This window comes from Castor canadensis, chromosome 12 (genome assembly GCF_047511655.1).
Source record: "Castor canadensis chromosome 12, mCasCan1.hap1v2, whole genome shotgun sequence".
Classification (NCBI taxonomy): domain Eukaryota; kingdom Metazoa; phylum Chordata; class Mammalia; order Rodentia; family Castoridae; genus Castor; species Castor canadensis.
The window spans coordinates 80,007,023-80,028,588 of NC_133397.1; the positions used below are offsets into that span (position 1 = coordinate 80,007,023).

Here is a 21,566-nt window from a genome sequence, read left to right on the forward strand (position 1 = left end):
CTTTGAGGATAATCAAGACCCAAACTGTAACAACATGTTATTTTTTTGTCTTTGTAGATGACATTTCAGAAGAGAAGAGAGTTAAGGAATCCTCTCTTTTCTACAGAGATGTATGAAAGCAATTACAACTGAAACTAAAGAAATGTCTCAAGAAGCAGTTAATCCAGGTAACAATCCTTACAGAACAAACCTAGTAATATCTTCACATAGAGATGACTGCAGAATATCCTTTGCCTTTCTTGGTATTTTACCTGAATACATATTAGCACACCTTTAATTCTCCTGCAAAAGTATGTAGTCTGAAATTAAGATTTTTAACTGAAATGAACTATAGGAATTTGACCATCTTTTTGTGAAGATGCTACATTTTCCCCTTCTTTTTGTACTGAGGTTTGATCTCAGGACTTCATGCATGCTAGGTAGGTGTTCTCCCTCTTGAACCAAGCCTCTCCTTAGTGGTGCTACTTTTCTGCTGACGGGGTCATTCTGACCATAAGCATGAGTTCCTCCACTTCTGGGCACTGAGGCTCTCTAACAAGCAGGAGGGATTAAATGGCAAGCGCTAACGTAGTTCCTGATGTGTGGCATCTCTCCCTCCTTATTGAACCAAGTGAGCTGCTCCCATTCCGAGTGGCTAGAAACTGGCCCATGCTGGTACCAAGTCCTGTGTACCCTCCACATCAGCACTCTGTGTCAAAGGAATAACCGGTTGTAACTCCCTGCCTTTCAGAAATTATATTCTGGGTTCTTCCTAGCAAGCTCTTAGAACCAATTATCTGCTGCCTCTTGACAGCAGAGATGAAGATTTGGGGCATAGCTCTCTTTCTCCCCATGACTTTAGAAGGCCCTCCACCAGCACTTTTTTGCCTGTGTCACCAGTTCTCTCAGCATCTCTCTACACTAAACCAGCTGATTCTTGTCATTGTATCTCTGTGTCCCATTTCTCTGATGCCTTCTTCTTCACTGGGCACATAAGAAATGGAGTGACTAAGCCAAGGAGTCCCTGATATCAGCTGGATCTCCTTCTTTTGAAATCCAGCAATGATTGCCTAAACTCCCAAGTCTAGGCTCAGTAGTATTGCAAAGCCATCTCAAGCTTTCCGTAACAGCTTGAAATCCTATCTGGCATATGCTTGATGAACCCTCAAACTTACTACGTGAGTCAGTATTTTGTTGCTGCGACAAATACCTGAGAGAAACCGTTTAAAGGAGGAAGATTTATTTTGGGTCAAGGTTTCAGTCCATGGTCTACTGGCTCCCTGTTTCTGGTCCATGGTGAGGCACAACAGCATGGCATAAGAGTGCAGTATAACAAAGTTGATCACCTCACGGCACCAGGAAGCAGAAAGTTGGAGAATGCCCTGTTGGATTCCTCACTTTTCCATGTTTATTCCACCTCAGCCACCAGCCTATTGGATGGCACTGCATTCAAAAAATGGAGCCCTAAAACATTAATAACAGTTTTACAACAGAAGACCCTTTGACATGTTTCTACTACTTTCACGGGTCATCATGGGGAAAGTTCTATAGGGGAATGACACCAAGAATGAGAAGGGAAATTTTGGCACTGTGGCACTAAATATCATAAAAGGTAGGGCAGAATTTCTAGCCATGTATCTTTGGTGGACCGTCTTAAGTGCACAGGATATCCAATCCTGTTACAGGTTTCAGAAATGATTTAGGTAGCTGAAATCTCCCTTGCCAAGACAGGGCATTTTGTCACATTTATTGACATATTCAGAGACCTCTTTAGGTAATTCCAGAGTAAAGAATGTCAGTCCTCTGTTGTGGTGCTAACATGCCTTTGTTTGTTTCCCTAGAGACAAGATTCTATCACAGGTGTTTCTTCCAGAGCCATGTGTTGCATTGAAATATGAACTGAGAACATCAGGCCAGCTGATTACAGAGCAGATGCTGATGAAGACAAATATATGTGGTTAACACTTAATGAGTGCGTATTTCTGTAAGCCTGTATACTGTGTCAGGTAGAGGATGCTATTATTTTAGAATTTTTTAAGACAGCTCCTGGTGGATGGTATAAAATTGAAGTATCAAGAAAAGAGCTGTCTAAAATTCTTTTTATAACTCCAGCAACTGTGGATTATTTGATCTAAAGTGTGACTATCTACATGCTTTGGGGTGACCCTTTCTGGGCAGGGTAAGACAGGTTCTGCCATTATGGAAGCCATTCAGAGGACAGGAACCTGATTTGCAAGTGGGGCCCACTGTTTCTGGTATCATGAAGCGTAGGTAGCACAATAACTTTCCACTCAACACACTTTCTACTCCCATGGGCTTGAAGTAGTTTGAGGGAGACATGTGATCACTAATACGTCACTCGATGTATGATAAGAACAAATGTGACTTGTCACATCATCGAAACCACAAAAATGAAGAACATTACTGTTCCTTCAAAGCAGTTCCATGTTGTTGAAGAAGAGTAGAGAGCTAAGACAGGTATGTGATCACAGGTAGTAAGGATATAATTCTGAATCAGCAACTTGCCAACAGTGATAAATGTGACCTTGGCAGCAGGGGACTGAATATGTGTTGACATGATTACATTGTTGTGCAGTCCAGTTCCCAAGGCTCCTTTCCCATCTCAACTAACTGGGCTCCTCTGCGATCAGCAGTCACGTGATATCTCTTTCCACATTCACCTATTCCCTTTCAAACACATTTCTGCATACAAGCATTCAACTTACAAATGTACAAGGAAACATTGGCCCACGATGCTCATGAGTGTGACTAAAGAAAATCTCTCTTTCTTCCATGTGTTTCATCAAAGGATTCAGTGATGCCTGGAATTCTCCAGAAGAAGAAGAATTTCTTGATGCTTTGAACAAAATTCTCAATAATGGTAAGTGAAAATGGACAAAATTGGGATTGGGTCAATACAAGAGGAATTCCTCTTGTCTGAGTTCAGAACCAAATATGAGGCTGTGCTATGGCTCTGGCAGATGGAGTCACAATCTCCTATAGAGACATCTTGGTTGGGTACTGCAGGTGCTTTACCCCAGATCAGGAGAATGTGTAATCCCGGGCCAGGTTGAGGATACTGTAATAGCCTGTGAACCTCTGCTTCTATAAAATGTGAATTCCAGAAGGTCTGTTCTTGGCAGGCACACCAATGCCAGGATGAAGAGGGTGAGTTGACACAGCATCCAGTCCTCCTCCCACTTGTACCAGCAAAGTCCCTTTCTCCTGGGGATGATGGGGCTTGTGAGGGGCCAAGCACATTCCTGAGGCTAGCCAGAGGAAGGCTGTCCATCCCCTGAGGAGCATGGGCAGGTGCTTCTGTCAGCCAGTGACCAAAGGCTCAAATTACTCATCTTATTATGGTGGCAGAAGATTGGCCCTGAAGACAGGATATTCAAATATTCTAGGAACCTTATTCCTATTTTTTCCTTTGAAAAACTGGGAAAAAAAGTCATTGAACTTACAGATATGTGGCCTTTCCTGGGGCAAAGTGTCCAGAGAGGCACACTGGTTCCCTTCCCTGGCTGTATCAGCATGGGGTGGAGGTTGGACAATGGGAAGAGCTTATTAAAAATCCTTACTCCTGGAATACACCAACAGTCTGTAAAAGTAGAACCCAAGAATCTGCTCATTTTCACACACTCTCTCAGTGACTCTTCTGCAGTCACCAGGAGACAAGTCTCTGTCATTTGGGGACAATGACCTAGATGGCTTGGGATCACAGAATATTCTTTAAAATGACTGTTGCTAATACCCCTAAATTTGTCTCCTCCTGTAAATTGCACACGTTGATTAAAATTCAGCATTCCTTTGGTCCCTGGTATTGCCTGGGAAGAGATGAGTGGACAAATGTATACTGAGGACCACACATGGGCTAGAATGTCTGTATTTCTTTTGCTGCCTGTGCTTTTGGTGTCATATTCAAGAAATTATCCCTAAATGCAATATCATGAAATTTTTGCCACGTGTTTTCGCCTAACAATTTTTGATGTAATTAGTCTAGATTACTCCATTTTCCTATGATCTGACCACCCAGTTTTTTTGTATGTTTTTCCCCATAAAATGTAATATCAACTTGTCTGCCTCTATCAAAAGTCTGCTGGTATTTTTCCCCATAAAATGTAATATCAACTTGTCTGCCTCTATCAAAAGTCTGCTGGTGTTTTTCTTGGCACTGCATTATGTTTCTAAAGCAAAAGTCACTTTGGCACAGCTGATGTTGAGTCTGCCCAGCCTAGGAATGGGATGTCTTCAAGTATACTTCTGGCTCTTTCAGTGCTTGTCTTATTTTTCCTCATGTATAGTTTTTCACCTATCTTGCTAAACTTTTCCTAAATAATTTTGCTTTTCTGTGTTGTTCCTGTAAGTGGTGACTTCCCTATTATATGTCCTCTACCTAATTAATGTTTTGGTAACAGGAAGGTAGCCAATTTCTGTGTTTTCATTTTATATCTTAGAACCTTACTCGGTAGGTTTGCTGGTATATCATCTGCAAATAGACATGATTTTACTTCTTTATAAATTATTGTTCCTGTCACTGATTTGTGCATCATGTTTAATTTCATTGCTAATATCTCTAGGACACTCCTGAGTAGTAGTGGAGATATAGTTCCATGCTGTCTTATACCTCTCTCAGAGGAAATGTCTCTAGTGTTTTCTGAGTAAGATAGCAGTTATGAGGCTAATATGAGAGATTATCTATCTTTCTATTGATCTATTCTATTCAACCATACACACATTGATAGATAGATAGATATAGATATAGATATAGATATACACAAGTACATACATACATATTGAAATTTTTTCTTTCAATTTCTATTTGCTGGAGTACTTTTGAAATCAGGAATTGTAGGGAGTTTTCACAAGCTCCTGTTCCTCCTGAACCTAACTGGGGGTGATGGGAGATGCAGAAAGGACAAACGATAGACAAACATGCATAAAGCTGGGTCCAGGTGTGCTGGGGACTCAGATGGAGACATGGCAGCATCATTGCTTCCTTTCTCTATAACTCTGACTTCTGTATTCTTTAAGGCCTTACTTCTAAAGTCTTTCTTTAAAGCCTCGCTTCTTTTCTGTTCTTTAAAGTCTCTTTCCTTAGACTTGCTCTGTCCCATATTTTCTATTTAGCTTTCTTAAAGCCCCTGTGTTCAGACTTGCAAACAAACAACCACAGCTGCATCTACAAACTGCATTAGCATAACTCTTAAAGTCTCAGTCCTTAGACTTGCACTGTCCCATGTTCTCTTTAGTTTTCCTTTAGCTTAGCTTTTCTGAAGCCTATGTATAAAGTTCTCAGTGCAGAAAGCTGCTCTGGTGGAGACACACAGCCAGCAGCAGCAGCAGCAGCCTGTAGCCAGCTAATCAACCCCCCATCAGAAAAAACCTGTCTCCTTCAGCGAGTCTTTTATATCCAGTGATAAACAAGGAGATGGAGCAACAGTTCTCAGGTAGGGGCATGACACTGTAACAAGAGAAACCCGTGTTCCTACTTCTCTGAACGTAAACAACTTAGGAACAGCAGCTGCGCTGCATCCTGCACTCCTCTGCGGCTGGGGCCATGCCAAACTCAGCCTGCCGATTATTGGGCACAGCTGGGCTTATGACAAATTCCCATAGGCTTCTCCTAATCCACTCCCCACGAGGAATGGCTCTTGAATTTTGTATAGGGCCTTTCAGTACCCATGAAACTACATATGATGTTTCCTTAAATCTATTATGTATGGCATTAATTAGTGTTGAGTCAACCTTGCATTCATGGAATAAACCCCACTTGGTCGTAGTGATGTTTGGTGATGCCCGGTGCCTGGTCACTGTGCATATGTGGATGGAACTGTGATTTGTAGCTGTTAAGAATTGGTGCATGTGATCTTTTTCTTTCTTTCACACAGTCTTGTGTTGTAGCCTTGAGCTTGAGATCTCCCAACTAAGCCTCTCAAATGCAGAGATTATGGGCTTGTGCCACCATGTGTGGTTTTTAAAACAATTTTTTGTTGTAATCAAGCTGTGTGACCAAATTTACAAACTTAACCATTTTAAGTGTACATTTCAATGTTATTAAACATATTCATAATTTTGTGCTACTGTCACTGCCATTTATCTCTATAACTGTTTTCATCTTATAAAACTGAAATTCTATATTCATTAAATAATAGCTCCCATTCCCTCCTCCCAATACTCTTGCTAACCACCATCTTTGTATCTGTCTGTGACTGACTTATTTCACTTAGCATAATGTTCTAGATGCTCATCAATGTAGTATGTATCAGAATTTTCTTTTCTTTTTTTTGGTTGGACTAGGGTTTGTGCTGAGGGCTTTGAGCTTGCAAAACACGTGCTCTCAACACAGGTGCTCTACCGCTTGAGCCACAGCTCCACTTCTTTTGCTATAATTATTTTGGAGAAGGGGTCAAACTATGATCCTCCTAACCTCAGCCTCCCAAGTGCACAGTGTTACAGTCATGAGTCACCAACACCTGGCTTATTATTAAAAGCTGAAGAACATTTCATTTTATGTATATACCGTATTTTCCTTATTCATTCATTCACTGATGGTCACTTCAGTTGCTCCACATTTTAGCTGTGTATCCCAGGTTGGCCTCAAATTCAGGGTCCTTCTGCTTCTGCTTCTCGAGTGCTGGGATTATAGCTGTGTGCCACCACATGAAGTCCAATGTGTGCATTTTTTCTTTTGTTGCCTGTCTTTGTCTTCATAGGCAATATCCTTTGCTTCATATCCATGAAGCTTTTGCCTCATGTTTAGTTTTATAGTTTTGTGTCTTACTCTTAGATATAGCTCTTTGATCTTTTTTTTTTCTGTAGTTTGAATTCAGGGCCTCACACATGCTAGGCAAACACTCTACCACTGAACTACATCTCCAGTGCTTTGATTCATTTCAAGTTAACTGTTGTATATAGTGTTAGATCAAGATCTACCTTTTTCTGTTTGCATGTGGATATCCAGTTTTCTCAGCACCATTTGTTGCTCCATGTGTAATGGTTTTTCCTGCAAGCGTTAGGTGTGTCCCACCCAGGAGTGTTCATACAGTGCCAGTGCGTCTCAGTCCCTAAAATGTCCCTCAGCTCCTACATAACATAATGCAATTGCTAATTGTTTTTCTATGGTAGTCCATCCATGCCACCAGCCTATTGGATGGTGCTGCCCATATTCAGGGGGAGTCTTTCCCCTCAGTTACTGTCCCACATTATTATTGTCTCTGGAAATGTCCTCACAGACACGTATGGAGGTGTGCTTTACTAGTCTCCCAATCCAGTCTAGTTGACAGTCAAGACTCAACTCCATAACTACACCCATAGGCAGATTGCATAACCAATGGAATTTTCTGAATTTGGATAGACAGAAAGAAAGGAGCAGCAGAGAAGAGTTTTGTCCTTGTTTTAAATAAAAACTTCTTGGTGGTGTTGTGGATCAAACCCAGATCCTATTGCATGTTAGGCATGTGGTCTAACATTGAGCTGTACCCCAGGCTCCCAACTCCATTGTGTTGTTTCCATGCATAAGTGTATGACAACCCAAATGGGTTCATCTCTACCAGATCTCTTTCTACTTCTTAGTCCCCTTCCCATAGTGGCCTCTGGCAGTATAAGATTCCTATATTCGCTCCTCTACATTGAGCACATCAACCACATTCAAGTTTTAGGTTTCCTTCCCTTTCCCTATCCCACCGGTGTGTCATCTCCCATTAGGGTGTGACCCATGTCCAGTGACATTACTGGATTTCTTTTAGGTATGCAATACGCCGATGAGGGAGACTTTTGGCCTTCTGAGCCCAAGTGTGTGAAACCATTTGCTCAGATGATTGGGAGCACACTGGTTGATGATGAAACACAAACAGACTTAAGAGATCCCTGTGCCCACCTCCTAAATCTGGAATCTTCAGGAAGCTCCGGGAACAACATTGACCCAAACACTTACAAGTTCTTGGAAGGAAGGAGAATGCAAAGAGCCACTCACAATGGCTGTTTCCTCCACGTGTACACAGAGAACAGGAGCAGCACTAGCACCATGATCACAAGGATTGCCGTCATCGTGATGGCGGCGATGACAATGTTCTTCTGCAGGAACTGCAGCAGCAGCCTGCACAGCTGATTCTTTCTTTGGATATCTAAATGCTTGGGAACAGGGACACCTGTGAGGTCTGAGTAGGAAGGAAGGGTTATCACTCGGAGTACCCAGTATGACCAAATTGTCTATCTACCCTCTTATGTATCTATCTATCCCTCCGTGTATCCATCTATCCTAATTTGTCCTCCTCCTCCAATTCCACACCTCATTTTAATGGCCGAATCACAGTTCACCTTGGAGTTGAATATTAAGGTATTTAAACAATCCCAAACTGATGGATATCCAGATTAGTTTGAGCTTGTAGAAACTTGTGAGGGAAAGCAGAGGGACAGGGCAAGGGGAATTGTTAGGCCAGAGGGAAAGTCAGTGGAAGGGTGAGCTGACTGATGGAGCAAGCTTCCTTTGATAAGCAAAGCTTGTTGGGCTTCAGTGCTCTTGCACTTGCTGTTCCTGTGCCTGATTCCCTCACCCGCCAGCCCCCACAGAGATCTTTTTGCAAAGCTGTCTCCTCATCCTTCTGATCTTGGCTCAAATGCGACCTTGTCAGAGAAGGTGACCATACTAGCTATAGGAACCTCTTCTGTCTCTTGATACCACTCTATTTCCTTCATAATCCTGACTTCGCTCTGTAAGGATTATGTTGGTTCTCTTTGTTTACTGCAACCTCCTCCCATTCAGTGTTATCTCCAGCAGGGCAGGAAGGACCCTGTCTGCCTTAAGCATGTATTGTCTCAGAACCTAGCTTGAAACACAATAAGGATTCAACACCATTCTGGGAAAGTTCCTGTATGTGGTGCATGTGGTGATGGGACTTATTCACTGGGATCCGGGTCGGGGGGGCAGACCTGAATATGTAGGTGGCCTTGAGGGAGTGCCTATGCACACAGGTAAAGGGACTTATATACAGCAATGTCTTAGCTCTGAGTAGCAAAGCCTCCAGGGTTAGTATACACCTACTGGCTATGGGCCTTGAGTGGCAATTCAGGGAATCTAAATGAGAAGACACAGGGAGAGTACACAGAGCAGTGACCCCATGTGCATCCCTGCTGGGTGACCCACAACAAGGACCACATGCAAGGACAACCTTGTGGTTCTTCTCAGAGCAGGACTGAAAGCATTAGTGTTAGTCACTGGTCACAGAAGTCCTGTAGGAGAAGGAGCTGGCTTTGTTGTAATCTATTACAGATTTATAGCCTGTCCTGTGGTAGGTGAGATGCTGTGTGTATGGGCTGGAAAGCAGCAACACAGTCAAAGAGAAGGTTCAATAAACCACAGATTGTAGAGAGGTGAGAAAAACAGAAGAGAGTTCCCATGGTAAGACAAGGCCCTGTAGAAGTGAGAAGACCTACGGCAAAGACTTGAGAACAATCTATAGTCTCCTCCATAGGTGCTGCATTCATGCATTTTGTCTTTGTACCAATCACACTTCCACACCCTTGTGTTGGGGAATCTCAAGCTGAGATAAGGGACACTGAGGCAGTTTAGCAAGAGCAATGTTTTATTGTGCCGACACTGACCCAGGGCATCGTGTCCAAAGGCTGAGCCCCGAGAACAAAGAAGTCTCCCCTTAGATACCCTCGCAAGCAGGTTACAGAAGCAAAAAGCAAAGCTCAACTCACATGTGGCTGCATGTGACTTTCTTGGCTATTTCATTTCCCCAGTGCTATGTGACCTTCTTCATGTTTCAATTTTTTAAGTTTTAGCTCTCTGCTTTCCCGTCTACTCCCCCTGTCTCATGGTCAGTACACAGCCTATCTGGTTCCCTCTGGTTCTCTTCCTTGATACACTTGGGCAAATTACATGGGTATGAGGTTCCTTGGTTTTCTCACCTGAAAATGGGACTGATATCAAAATTACACAGCAGAGTTCTTATGAGGATCTCTGTGAAGTGCTGTTCAGGCACACAGCAATGCTCAGTAAATGCTTTTATCAAACTCCTATGAATATATAATTTTTTTGCAAGGAAAAGGAAATCCTTCTCCATTTAAATCAAAAATGGCAACTGCCAAGCAACACCTTCTATGACCCTTGTCCCCTTGAAGAACCTAGCCTTGAGGACATTCTCCGTGACCACGCCCCTGCTATTCTTCCAGGCAGTACTCAATTGGGTAACTGGGCCTGCCAGTCCCAGCCCCTTCCCTTGAGCTCTCTGTCACTGGGCCCCATTGGGCTTGCTCCTTGGTGCAGGGGCATGGCCCTGCATCTGCTATCTCCAACGGACAGTGCGGTTGCCCACCTGCCCCTTCTACAGCCCGCCTGCAGGACATTGCCTGCCATGCCCGGCAAAGGAGTCCTACACCATCACAGCCAACAAGCCTGTGGTCATCCATAACCTGAGGCCCCACAACCTGAGGTTGGCCAGCGCACCACCCCCAAGGTCGCCTTCAGCAGCACTGGATGGACCCTGCCCAGCTCTGCTTCTCCATCCCTCACTGAGCATTCGGCCTTCCCAAGGGTTACTAGGTTCCCAGGCTCGCTGGAGTATGGCGTGGTTGGGACTGCAATGCCATGCAGAGCATCTGGCAGTATGTCTACTCCAAAGATCAGCTGCAGACCTTCTCCTAGGAGGTGTGGCAGCCAGCCCTTTTCACTTGTCTCTGTGTGTACCCACACAGCCATCACCAGTCAGGCTGACTGGGACCAGAGTGCTGAATCTTGGGTAGAGAAACTGCAGCAGATATTGGGGTAGAGACCTCAGGAAGGAACAGAGGATGCAGCTACCTGTGCTCAAAGCAGGGCTTTTATTTGGGAAGGAACCTTTTACGGCTGAGCATGTTGACTTTGTGCATGCCCGTGACTCTGCCATCTTCCCTAACACTCTGTTCTTCTAAAAGACGCCACGCTCAGCCCCAGTAAGAATCTGGAAGAAGGGTGTGGAGATGTTCTTTTACACCGTCACTGTACCAGTCCTGTTTACCTCCATGCAGGCCATGCTCAGCCTGTGAGGGGCCCCTGAGTCTCCATCCTCCCTCTTGCTGTCCTTTTGACCTCCCTGGACAATTAGACTGTTGATCTCCTCAGTGACTTTCCCTTTACGAAGTCCCTCATGTTCTTTTTCAGGGTAGATAAGACAAATATTCCCATGTCCCTTCCAAAGCTGAGGAGGGCCCATGACTTACGGCTGAGGTGAAGTATTTCTCTCCTGGTGACAGGTACACAACCAGGGACAGATCACAGGAGTGGTTTTAGACTCCAGGGATGGGGTCAGTCAGGCTGTCCTCATCAGGAGGGTTTCTCCATGCCACACTCCATCATACATGTGGACATTGCCAGCCATGCCATCTCCTGCTATTTCTAACTGCGTTCTCCAGGTCTGCTTGTTCCCTTTAGATCTCGGCCCCTCAGGAGCAGCTGGATTTCAGATGGAATGGGTGAGGCCTCCCACAGGGGAGGGCTGTGAGAAGAGACATGCACCTGAGCAAGTGGACACGAGCACGTGGGAGACATGCTCAGTGTTGGAAGTGTCTTAGCAAGCATGGCACCTGGCACAGGTGATGCAGCATCTAGACAACGTGGAGGAGCAACCGGAACAGCCATCAACATGTACCAGAAGGAAGAGGCCTCCACGTTTGTTCACAGTCAGACCCCAGACACCCAGGTTTGAGATGCCTGCGCCTTCATGATGACACCTTATTCCCATTCTAGGTTAGATGTTTGCAAAATCAACTGCCTTGATTCTTCTACCTGGGGTAGGCCCTTTCCCTATAGTGTCTTTGGTTTTGGCCATGAGACTTGCTTGTGTCAACAGGACATCACATTGCACAATCAGAGGCCTGGAAAGTTATTGTGCCCTGAAACTTGCCCTCCTCCCTATCTGTTCTTAGTATTGTGTGAGTGAGCCCATGCTACCCTGTTAAATAATGAGTTTGTTGTGACCAGCTCACCTCATCACACAAGTGACACTGAGCCAGTAGCTACATGCATGAGTGTGACCACCCCACCCTACTCATTTCCTGTCCAGCTGACTCAAATAGAACTGCTCAGCTGGCTTCCAGAATTGTGAGAAATAATAAACTGTGTTGTTTTGAGCAAGTAAGTCCCAATGGTTTCTTACTTAGCAAAAGCTAACTGATACAAATGAAAACTTTAGTCAGATCTACTGGCACACATCTGTAATCTCAGCACTCAGGAGATGGAAGCAGGAGGGTTTTGAGTTCCAAGCTGGCCTGAGATAAACAGCCAGACTCTTCTCAAAAAAAGAGGTTTCCCTCAGTCCAAACTTCAGTTGCTCAAAAAACTTCTCAGACTTCACTATTTTTTTGTTTTGTTTTTTCCTTTTGATAGGGCTGGATATTCTATCCAAGGCCTCCTGCATGCTAGATGAATGATCTGTCACTAGCTCCAGAGAATTACCTGTCATCTGCTTTCAAAGCCTCCCTCAAAAGCCTTGAAAAGAATACTCCAATTTATAGCCTGAATCTGTTAGGGGGGGCTACATTTTTTTTCTCTCAGCTCACAGCAGCGTCTTTTGGCAGTATTGGAGTTTGAAATTGGCTAGCCTAGGCACTCTATCACTTGAGCTACCCCCCAAGCCTTCTTTACTCTAGTTGTTTTCCAAACATGGATTTGCTTTTATGCTGGACACCTGATCCTCCTTTTACACCTACTGTGTATCTGAGCTGATGGGCAGGCAACACCACACCAGCTTTTTATTGGCTGCAAAGGGGTCTCATGAACTTTTCTCCCAGGCTGGCGTCAAACCATGATCATTCCAGTGTCTGCCCTTTGAGTACCTGGGATCACAGGTATGAGCTACTTACTGCACCTGGGTTACAGCAGAGTCTTGGGGAAAAACTACATTTTTTGTGAGGCCTGCAGGCATCACCAGGGTGGGGGAAATCTAGGAAAGGGGAGAAGGAATAGCCCTAGGGGAAGGGGTGGCAACAAGGCTTCCTCTGGCAGGGACTGAGCCTCAAGCACCCATGAACAGAGAGACCCTGAGAATTGTCCCTACAGACATATTGGGGGACAACAGTGGACTTCCCAGGGTGATGGGAGAAAGGCAGCAGAAACTTTCTGTGTGTCTTGAGGCTTGAGTGACCTCAGTTAACATCTGTGTAATATCTCCACACACAAAAACACCCTGCATCCAAACACACAGCAGCAGCCCTTGCAGAGGCTGAAACTCCCAGCAGTTTTACAGAGAGTTTAAGAGATTCTTTCAACATAAGGAACTCACCAAGGCTGCATATCCTGAGTTGTGATTCAGACAGACACAGAAATAGTCACCACATACAGTAAGAGCTGGCATTGAATGTATTTTTGTGCATGCCAGCACTGGGCTATGGCTTTATTGTATTAATTCCTATAATCTTTCTAACAGACAGTTGGGATGGGTACTGCAGTCAACAGGACAGGTAGTCAGAGCTGCTTTGATGCCCTCCCAGGTCTTTACCTCGCACAGCATAAAAGCCAGAGTCACCTCCGTACACCCATCTCCTCCCACTCTCCCCTCACTAGTTCGGCTCCAGGCTGTTGACCTCTCAACATTTCCTTCTCCAACATGTCAGATAAAATCCTGCCTCCTGACCTTTGCACTTGCTATCTTTAGCCTGCAGTACCTTCTACCTCAAGGCTGCCATCTTCAATCCAGGCTGTTTTATTTTCTGATTTGGTGCTGGGGATGGAACCCAGGGCTTTGCTCTGACATGCTAGATAAAAGCTCTTCCACTGAGCTATGCCCAACACTTCTAGAGATCCTTTTTGTTCTCAAAGCTAATGTTATCTTCCTATGAAAGCCTCCTCTGATCACCCAGTCTCATACTACAAGCCCCTCCCCACCCACCCACACAAGCCCTAATCACCATCAGACAAGCTAGATTTGGTTGAGTTTTCTTTTTGTCCTTTGGTCTACCTGCCTCACCAGCATAGACACTTGTTTCTATTTGGTTTATCCCATATTATCAGTGTCTACTAGCCTGTAGGTATTCAGTTAATATTTATGGTCAAAAGAAAGGAAAATAGGTAGGCAGAAAGACAGCTATGTACTCAAGGCCCATAGCCAGTAGGTGTATACTAACCCTGGAGGCTTTGCTACTCAGAGCTAAGACATTGCTGTATATAAATCCCTTTACCTGTGTGCATAGGCACTCCCTCAAGGCCACCTACATATTCAGGTCTGCCCCCCCCAATCCGGATCCCAGTGAATAAGTCCCATCACCACATGCACCACATACAGGAACTTTCCCAGAATGGTGTTGAATCCTTATTGTGTTTCAAGCTAGGTTCTGAGACAATACATGCTTAAGGCAGACAGGGTCCTTCCTGCCCTCCTGGAGATAACACTGAATGGGAGGAGGTTGCAGTAAACAAAGAGAACCAACATAATCCTTACAGAGCGAAGTCAGGATTATGAAGGAAATAGAGTGGTATCAAGAGACAGAAGAGGTTCCTATAGCTAGTATGGTCACCTTCTCTGACAAGGTCGCATTTGAGCCAAGATCAGAAGGATGAGGAGACAGCTTTGCAAAAAGATCTCTGTGGGGGCTGGCGGGTGAGGGAATCAGGCACAGGAACAGCAAGTGCAAGAGCACTGAAGCCCAACAAGCTTTGCTTATCAAAGGAAGCTTGCTCCATCAGTCAGCTCACCCTTCCACTGACTTTCCCTCTGGCCTAACAATTCCCCTTGCCCTGTCCCTCTGCTTTCCCTCACAAGTTTCTACAAGCTCAAACTAATCTGGATATCCATCAGTTTGGGATTGTTTAAATACCTTAATATTCAACTCCAAGGTGAACTGTGATTCGGCCATTAAAATGAGGTGTGGAATTGGAGGAGGAGGACAAATTAGGATAGATGGATACACGAAGGGATAGATAGATACATAAGAGGGTAGATAGACAATTTGGTCATACTGGGTACTCCAAGTGATAACCCTTCCTTCCTACTCAGACCTCACAGGTGTCCCTGTTCCCAAGCAAAATCCTGATTTGCCTCCACCTGCTCTGATTCCTCCTGCTCTCTCTCCTACCCACCCACTCCCCTTCATGGCTACCTTGTCTATAGCTACACATGCTGCCACACCAAACCTGCCCCAACCCAGATCTCAGTCCTGGCATTGGTTTGTGCTGCCAGCATCATCCACCACCACTATGATCTCCACCAAGTGTTTCTATAATACACCCTGAGATCCAGATAGAACTCACTTTGTTGGCTGAACCTCAGTCAGTTTCTACTTGAGCCAAGTAAACTCTTATGATCAGCAAGCCGCTCCTAGGCAATTCTTCCTCAAGGCCTCCCTTGCTAGAGAACCTACTGTGGCTCCCTGTGCCTCCCTCATTGAATCTAAACAGCTCTTCCCTCTACTCTTATTGAGCTGTGTTATTTGCCTTCCTTCAAATTCATTTCTATGCTTTTATCCACACAGTGCCCTCCACTTAGCATGCCTTCCCCCTTTTCCCTTGGCTCCATCTTCCCAACTCTTGTCAGCCCTGCCTGGAAGACTCCTGGAACTGCACCAACAGGACAAGGCAGCAAAGTGGGAGCTTATCTGGGAGCTGTGGGATAGCAAGGCTTGGTCTCTGGGGAAAGAAGCTATGGCAGGAAGCACAGTTTGGGGAGCCCCACCCCACACTGGCAACAGGTGCACCCTGGGTAATCAAAAAAGGTTAGGGAAAACAGGAGGTGGGAGAGACTGGCCTTTGGGAGCCAGTCCAGGACCACAGCTGAAACTGGCATCTCAGATCCAAGGCTACTGCCAGAAGCTAGGACTTGCGTGTGCGTCGCAGCTTTGTCCCACCTTTACTGCCCCAAATGAATGAGAATGACAAGCAGAGTGACAATAGCAAAACTAAACACTGCCATGCCATCCTTTTTTTTAATTTTTATTTTTTTATTATTCATATGTGTATACAATGCTTGGGTCATTTCTCCCCCTGCCCCCACCCCCTCCCTTACCACCCGCTCTGCCCCCTCCCTCTTCCCCCCACCCCCTCGATACTCGGCAGAAACTATTTTGCCCTTATCTCTAATTTTGTTGAAGACAGAGTATAAGCAATAATAGGAAGGAACAAGGGTTTTTGCTAGTTGAGATAAGGATAGCTATACAGGGAGTTGACTCACATTAATTTCCTGTGCGTGTGTGTTACCTTCCAGGTTAATTTTTTTTTTATCTAACCTGGAGCAGGTCTTTGTGCTGTTCTTCCTCTGCCGGCCAAGCAGGCATGCATCTGTTGCTCTCAGAAGAGCTGTGCCCATCAGCAGCATCCCGGTGCACCAAGGAACTAAATGTGTTGGGCTGGACCATGACCTACAGACTCATGTGTCTTGGCCCTGGCCGTTCCTTGCCTCCTTTTCAGCTCTTACATACATAAAGAATTATCGACAGTCTCTTCATCTGTACACATACACGGCAACCATACTGACCACAACCACCAGGCCACGATCTGCCTCACCACAGCCAACCTGCCTTAATTCCCTCAACATATCCCCTAACTCCTAAGTGACCTGGCCCTGTCTAATCCTACATGTCCTCAACAGCAAAGTGTCAGAGAAAAGCCAAAGCGCTTGCTATGTACAAGGAGCCACAGTGACAGAAACAGGCTCATCAATACAAGCCCTTTCCACAACCATCACCTGGTGATCAGCAGTACGGACACTGCTGCTATGGTTTGAATATGGATAGAATGCCCCTCAAAGGTTCATAGGTTCCCATTATGGCAGTGGTGTAATGGTGGAAATATTAAGAGCAAGGCCAAATGGAAGGTAATTAGGTCAGTGGAACTTCACAGCATCTTGGGTACATTAAATTCCCAGATGAAACTGTTTCTGGTCATTTGGACCTCCTCACCCAATGGAAACCTCTGGCTGAGTAACAGGTCACAATAGTGGCTGAGAGGCTGATCCCACTAATCAGGGTAAATTGAGTTGATGCTCAATGAACACGGTGTGAGGACCAGATCGAGAGCCCAGAGATTCCCTAGGCAGACAGATTCACAGGATCTTTGTTTGAGGAAGACTGTATCAACCCCAAAACACAGATACACCAATGATCTATAGGCACAGTTCTTTGGAATCCTCTCCCAGGAAATGAAGCCCCTGTGGCCAAGATGCTAGAAGACAGAGTCACTTGAGTGGACCTGGGAAGGGGCAAGCCATGACTATTAACTTAAGCCTCATGACCAGGCACCACAGCACCTGTGTCTTATGCTGCCTTGTCCCTTATTTTTCTCTCCCAGTTCCTTATAAGGAGACCATATACTGGTGAGTGATTCAAGTTTCGGGGGTGTGTAAGGTTGCACCAACATCACCCCTTGAGGGCATATAGCTCTTGGGACTTTCTCTGTCACTTGTGGGATTCAGGACATGGAATTGGGAATTTTCATTTATAAAAGGACAAAAATGGATGCATATTGGTCAGCATGATAACTGTGCTGGGTATTTTTGGCTTTCCCTCCTTCCAACCTGTGCTCTTCTCCACCTGCTGATGAATTGCACCAAAGACTTTCTTACCTTCTAGCTGCTTCTTAGATTTGCCCAATTAGCCTTTGGTAGAGGCCAGGACATTTGGGCAAATCTCTAATCCTCATTACTTGGGAAGTGACCATCTGGAGGATCATACCTTTCAGACTTGCTGGGGAAAAAATTTGAAGGCCCCTCCTCAACTAATGACGATGAATGGTGACATGTGCCTGTCATCCTATTCAGGGAAGCATACATGGGTGGATCACGGTCCTGGCCGGCCCCACCATAATGAGAGACCTTATGTCAGAAATAACCAACTCTAGACAAGGCTGGTGGAGTACCTGAGATGGTGGAGAACTTCCTTACCAACCATAAGGCCCTAAGTTCAACATCCCCATGCCACACAGAAAAAAGCCCCTTGGATCACTCTGGAAACAAAAAAAAAGCCCCTTGTAAGAGATTCAAGGGGAGGTTCACCAGAGTGTTGACTCTGCTGATTTCCTGTTGGGTTGTTAAGATGTCCTTTACCCCTTCCCAGATGGGTCCATCCTGTCAGAAGGTCTCTCTTGATTTCCTTGTGATTTTCTTCTTTCAACTTTCTTTCTTTACTCAGAGAAGAGGATTGAGTCCAGAGCCAAATGCATGCTTTGCAGGTGCTTGGCCAATGAGCTAATCCCCAGGCCCCTTGGTCTTTGATACTGTGCCTCCACTAATCAGAACTGCTTCATATACTTGCATATGGCAGGGAACTTTAACTTTCTTCCTTGGCTTCCCCTAATACTGCTCACACCTTCATAAACAACCCCCCTTCATTACATTCTCAATTACCACATTTCCTTCTCCTGTTTTAACCATCCTGATTGCTCAAGCTCATGAGGGGGGTGGGGGGACTCCCTCCCCCTCATCACCTTGCACAACACTCACCACTTTCTTCATGTAATGCTCCACATACTACAAATTGAGAACGGTATGTGCTACATTCATATTCTCTTCTCACTCCTCCACTGTGATCTTACAAGGGGCAGAATCCATGCCTGACACATCTTTGGATGTCTCATTCTATTTTGATGTGTCTACATATCAGGTTTTTGATTACTGTCTGTGAAATGAATGACTGAATAAACCAATGAGTGCTTTATTAACTCTATAAATCAATCAACTGTTTGGCTTCAATGGGGTTAATATAACGTTCATGTACCACTCTGGAGTGCCATTACCATAATTGGCAATGCTCTTGTTCTTGGACCATTCTACATTGGGAAAAGTGGGGAAACATTTTAAGGAACACGTGATAACTACAAAGTGAATTATCTCTCCAGGGCATCACTTTTTAAACTTCTGGATTGGCTGCTCCCTGGATCTGGCAATAGATTCTTAGATTTTCTGTCAATTCTCTCAGATTTTGGTCGTCACACTTTTGCCACCAATTCTTTTCTTTCAGTGGATAATGGCTCTAATTCATGTTTGTTGGGGAATATCTAAAACAAAACAACAAAAACCATGCTGCCACGTACGAAATTGATTTTGCCTCTAGACAACGCAATGCCTCTGGGAAATTTCTCCCTCCCTCCCTCCCTCTCCTTCTCATAACTATCTCAGGCCATCCACAGCTTTGATACAACTCTTTGGGGTACAGCCATCATCCTGACCATTTATTCGATACCTTAAATTGCGTGGAAAGAGAATGGAGGCCCGAATAGATGAGCCCTGGTCAGAGTTGAAAAGTGGGCCCAGCTTATTTTTGGGACCTATTAAATCCTCTATCTCAGCTTCTACCAAATCCAATCCCACATGGCCACAGGGGCCCCATTCCTGAATCAGTGACATAGTGGTATCTGACCTGAATGCCGGTAAGGGCACAGCATTTAAAAAAACTAATGATGTTCTATGGAGAAATTATTATACTGCAGCTTCAGAGTGTCTATTCAGAGATGGACACTTTGCCCTTAACCACACATCTCATCCCCTTTTCTGCACAGAAGCTGAGCACCCAACACAAGGCTGGGCAGAACCTTAAGGGTCTGGAGGTAGCTGCTAGAACTCTGTGATCAGCAATGTGTGTTTCCAAGGATGCAGGATGAGTCTCACAATGGCAACTTTGCACAGGCATGATCTGTACACTACTTCCTTCTTAGTGCCACTCAAGTTTCCCATTCTATTCTGGACCTGGCTGTCCAGAAAGATAATCAGAATAGTAAATGAGTGGAACAACGTGACCACTCTTGGAACCTTGCCTCTCATGGCCTCTAGTGGCCCAGGCACTAGCCCTTCACATACAGCATCACGGGGAAGTGAGTGGCGTATTCTAGGAAGTGGCTGATTACCAATCAGTAGGGCCAAGCTTCTGTATGCTAACAACCAGTGCAGCTGACTAGTGAGAACAAACTGAATTTCAGCCCTGCTCTCACCTTAGCCCAGGCAAGGGATCCCCAAAGCTGGGTGTGCAACAAAATCACCAGACAGTGCCTGAAAAACATTGCTCAGAAGAAAAGGAGCACACTGGGTGGTGATGAAACACAATCACACTTAAGAGATCCCTGTGCCCTCTTCCTAAATCTGGGATCTGCAGAAAGGTCTCAGACAACATTGGTCCAAACAACTAGAAGGTCTTAGAAGGGAGGTGAATGCAAAGAGCCACTCACAATGCCTGTTTCCTCTTCGTGTATGCAGAGAAGAGCAGCACAAGCACAATCATCACAAAGATTGCCGTCATCGTGATGGCAGCGATGAGGATGTTCTCCTGTAGGAATAGCAGCATCGCCCTGCACAGCGGACTCTTTCTTTGGAAATCTAAATGAGAAGACACAGGAAGAGTACACAGAGTAGTGACCCCATGTGCATCCCTGCTGGATGACTGGCAACAAGGACCACATGCGAGGACAACCTTGTGGGTCTGCTCAGAGCAGGAATGAGAACACTGGTGCTAGTCACTGGTCACAGAAGTCCTGTCAGCGAAGGACCTGGCTTTCTTTAAGGTAATAGATTCATTACATGTCCACTGATAGGGGAGTTGCTGAGGGGATGGGCTGGCAAGCACTAAGTAGTCAAAAAGAGGATGCAACAAACCAAAGAGGAGACTTTCCAGGTGATAAGGAGGCCCTGTAGAGTGAAAAGTCCTACTGCAAAGACGTTTGGGAAAACTGGGGATGCTCAGTGTTAGAACACATGCCTAACATGCAATAGCATCTGGGTTCAACACCCAGCAATATCAAAAAGGAAAGACCATACAAAACCCAAAGCTTTTCTCTTCTACTCCTTCCTCTGTGCACCAACTGTTTTCAAGAAATTCCACTGTGCATACAGTTTACATATGGCTAGAGATGTGGAGTTTAATCCTGACTGCATTGGGAGACAAGTAAAGCCCACCCCTAGGTGTGTCTGTGAGGACATTTCCAGAGACAATTACCATGGGAACAGAAATTGAGAGTTTAAGGTTTTCCCTGAAGTGTGCAGCACCATCTTAGGCTGCGGGCCTGATGGACTAAACATGGAAAACTGAGGAAGCCAGCCAGGCATTCTCCAACTCCCTACTTCCAGGTGCTATGAGGGGAGGAACTTTGTTCCCCTCCACTCCTCCACCATGCTGTTGTGCCTCACCAAGGCCAAGAGATAAGGCAGCCAACAGACCCTGGATAAACCATGAGCCAAAATTAAAGTTCCTTCTTTAAACTGTTTCTCTCTGGTATTTGCCACAGCCATGGAAACTGACTAACACAGTTAAGTTTGATTGGTTCCTAACTGTGACCACCAGAGGCTCACATATTCTAGAGGTGGTTCCAAGCTCTTACAGAAATCCTGAGGTTGGCTTTGGAATGGCACTGAACATACACTGGGGAGTTTAGACAACCCTAGCTAGATGTCAAAAGAACAGATCCAGATGATGTCAGGTACTCTGTGAGCTTAGGTCACTCCATTTGCAGTGTGCACAGTGAAGAAGAAGGCATGAGGGATACTGGACATGAAGATACAATGCCAAGAATCAGCTGGTTTGGTGTAGAGAGATGCTGAGTAGAGCTGGTGACACAGGCACTAAAATGCTAGTCGAGGGCCTTTTTGGGTTATGGGGAGAGTGAGGGACATGTCCAAAATCTTCATCTCTGC

General features: G+C 45.1%; 1 protein-coding gene across 16 annotated transcripts in view; it reads right to left on the bottom strand.

Moving 5' to 3' along the window:
* Positions 1 to 7,500: 7,500 nt before the first annotated feature.
* The window catches only part of LOC109676984 (uncharacterized protein C2orf92-like), a 177,610-nt gene continuing 163,544 nt past the window's right edge, over positions 7,501 to 21,566 (bottom strand). For 14 of the 16 annotated variants that reach the window (XM_074050179.1, XM_074050181.1, XM_074050178.1 and 11 more), the window contains 2 exons: positions 20,108 to 20,255; positions 7,502 to 8,105 (listed from right to left, as the gene is read on the bottom strand). In XM_074050179.1, coding sequence (XP_073906280.1) covers positions 7,877 to 8,105; positions 20,108 to 20,255 — 377 coding nt within the window. In that variant the 3' untranslated portion in view covers positions 7,502 to 7,876. Of the gene's footprint in view, positions 8,106 to 15,998; positions 18,944 to 20,107; positions 20,256 to 21,566 lie in introns of those variants that run through there. The other 2 variants (XM_074050185.1, XM_074050193.1) reach the window with 2 other exon arrangements.